At 35.0% G+C, this 1,804-nt stretch overlaps 1 protein-coding gene across 1 annotated transcript; it reads left to right on the top strand.

Moving 5' to 3' along the window:
• The first annotated feature begins 335 nt into the window (after positions 1–335).
• On the top strand, positions 336–1,042 carry LOC137617533 (uncharacterized). The gene is made up of 2 exons (XM_068347547.1): positions 336–804; positions 975–1,042. Exons 1-2 carry the CDS (start codon positions 336–338, stop codon positions 1,040–1,042), a joined length of 537 nt encoding a protein of 178 aa, XP_068203648.1.
• The last annotated feature ends 762 nt before the right edge of the window (positions 1,043–1,804 follow it).

Here is a 1,804-nt window from a genome sequence, read left to right as displayed (position 1 = left end):
AAACTCCCTTTGTTCACTTGACCTTAATGAAGTTATTTTCAATCACTCCAGTCGAAAATTAATATCTAAGGAAGAAGGACTATTAGCATATGGATATAACTTTAAACTGCCCCATTTTCGTATAAACTTTTCTATAAATTTTTTAGCATTTGAAAATTTGTATTCGTACCTTGACAAGGAGGTTCCACATGGCGATCATGGATATGGCCTTAAACGAGTCATACAAGACATTGCATACAGAACATTCTATAATTTTAGGCCGCACAAAGTTTTTCCCCCTTTTTTTTTCTGAAAAGGATATTGAAATCTAGAGAAATCTAGGTAAAGACTCAACGATGAATATAAGTAAACGGGATAAAGGCCAAGGAGTTGTAATACTGGATAAAGCTGAATATTTAAGGAAAATGGAAGATATTTTAAATGAAAGGTCCAAGTTCAGAGAGTTGGTGTCGGAGGACCCCTTAATTCACACTTTAAATATGGAAAATAAAATCAACTACAGAGTTCGTAAGTGGGAGAAGGATGGCATATTGTCAGACGAAACAGCCTCAGCAATGATGGCAACAGGAACACAACTTGGTATTATGTATGGTGCCCCAAAGATTCACAAAAGAGGCATTCCTCTGAGACCAATTCTCGCCGCTATTAATAAATGCTCCTATGACCTGCCCAAACATCTAGTAACTAAGCTCGCCCCTCTCACAGTAAATGAATATACCCTGAAAAATACTTATGAATTTGTAGACTTGATAAATTCTGTCGAAGATGCAAATAACCATGTTTTTTGCAGCTTCGACATCGAATGTTTGTTCACTAACATTCCTTTAAGAGAAACATTGGAGATAATTCTTGAAAAACTTTTCCCTATCCCAGAGGACATTTTCGAAGGTTTCAGTAAAAAACAATTTAAGATACTATTAGAACTAGCTACCACTACATCCATATTCATGTTTAATAACAAGTTATATGAGCAGGTAGATGGAGTAGCGATGGAATCGCCGTGTGGACCAACCTTAGCAAATATATTTCTATGTTATCGTGAAGGCAAATGGTTGAATGATTGTCCTGTGGAATTTAAGCCTTTTTTTCTACCGTCGATATGTAGATGATACGTTTTTAATTTTCAAACATTTAGATCACGTAAGCCAGATTTTAGCTTATTTAAATACAAAGCATCGTAACATAAAATTTACGAAAGAAAATGAACAGGATGATACTTTGCCTGTTCTCGATGTCTTGGTCTCTCGGAGACATAATACCTTTGAAACTTCAGTATATCGAAAAAAAAACACATTTACAGGACTAAGCACTAATTTTTTTTTTTTAATTCGATAAAAACATTGTTATATAGATGTTATCATATATGTTCAACTTATCTGGGGTTTCATGAGGAAGAAAATTTTCTAAAATAATTTGTTGTTAACATTGGGTTCCCTCTAAACCTCAATTACAATCAAGTCAAGGAGTTTTTAGGTGAAATTTCCATTCAAAATTTAGCAATTCAAACGGTCAGTAGGAAAAAGTTATATGTCTCATTTCAGTACTATGATTATTTTTCGGAGATACTAAGAACAGAGGTTATGAGTGTTGTGGGGAAATGTTATCCCCTCATAGATTTAAAATTAATTTTTACTAACAAGTTCTCAGTTGGCTCACTTTTTGAATATAAGGGGAGTCTGCCTACTCCCTTGTGTTCTGGTGTCATATGCACGTTTCAATGTGCACTCTGTAATGAGTGCTACACTTGAAGCACCTCTAGACAGCTTCAGTGTAGGATTTCGGAGCACATGGGGAGATCGGTACG

This window comes from Palaemon carinicauda, chromosome 23 (assembly GCF_036898095.1).
Source record: "Palaemon carinicauda isolate YSFRI2023 chromosome 23, ASM3689809v2, whole genome shotgun sequence".
Classification (NCBI taxonomy): Eukaryota; Metazoa; Arthropoda; class Malacostraca; order Decapoda; family Palaemonidae; genus Palaemon; species Palaemon carinicauda.
Note: the sequence above shows the minus strand (reverse complement) of the source record. Positions and strands in the feature narration are given on the sequence as shown.

Coding starts and splice junctions, on each gene's coding strand:
- LOC137617533 (XM_068347547.1), top strand. CDS start 336: ATGAATATAAGTAAACGGGATAAAGGCCAAGGAGTTGTAATACTGGAT. Junction 805..974: donor TTGCAGCTTCGACATCGAAT/GTTTGTTCACTA, acceptor TTATATGAGCAG/GTAGATGGAGTAGCGATGGA.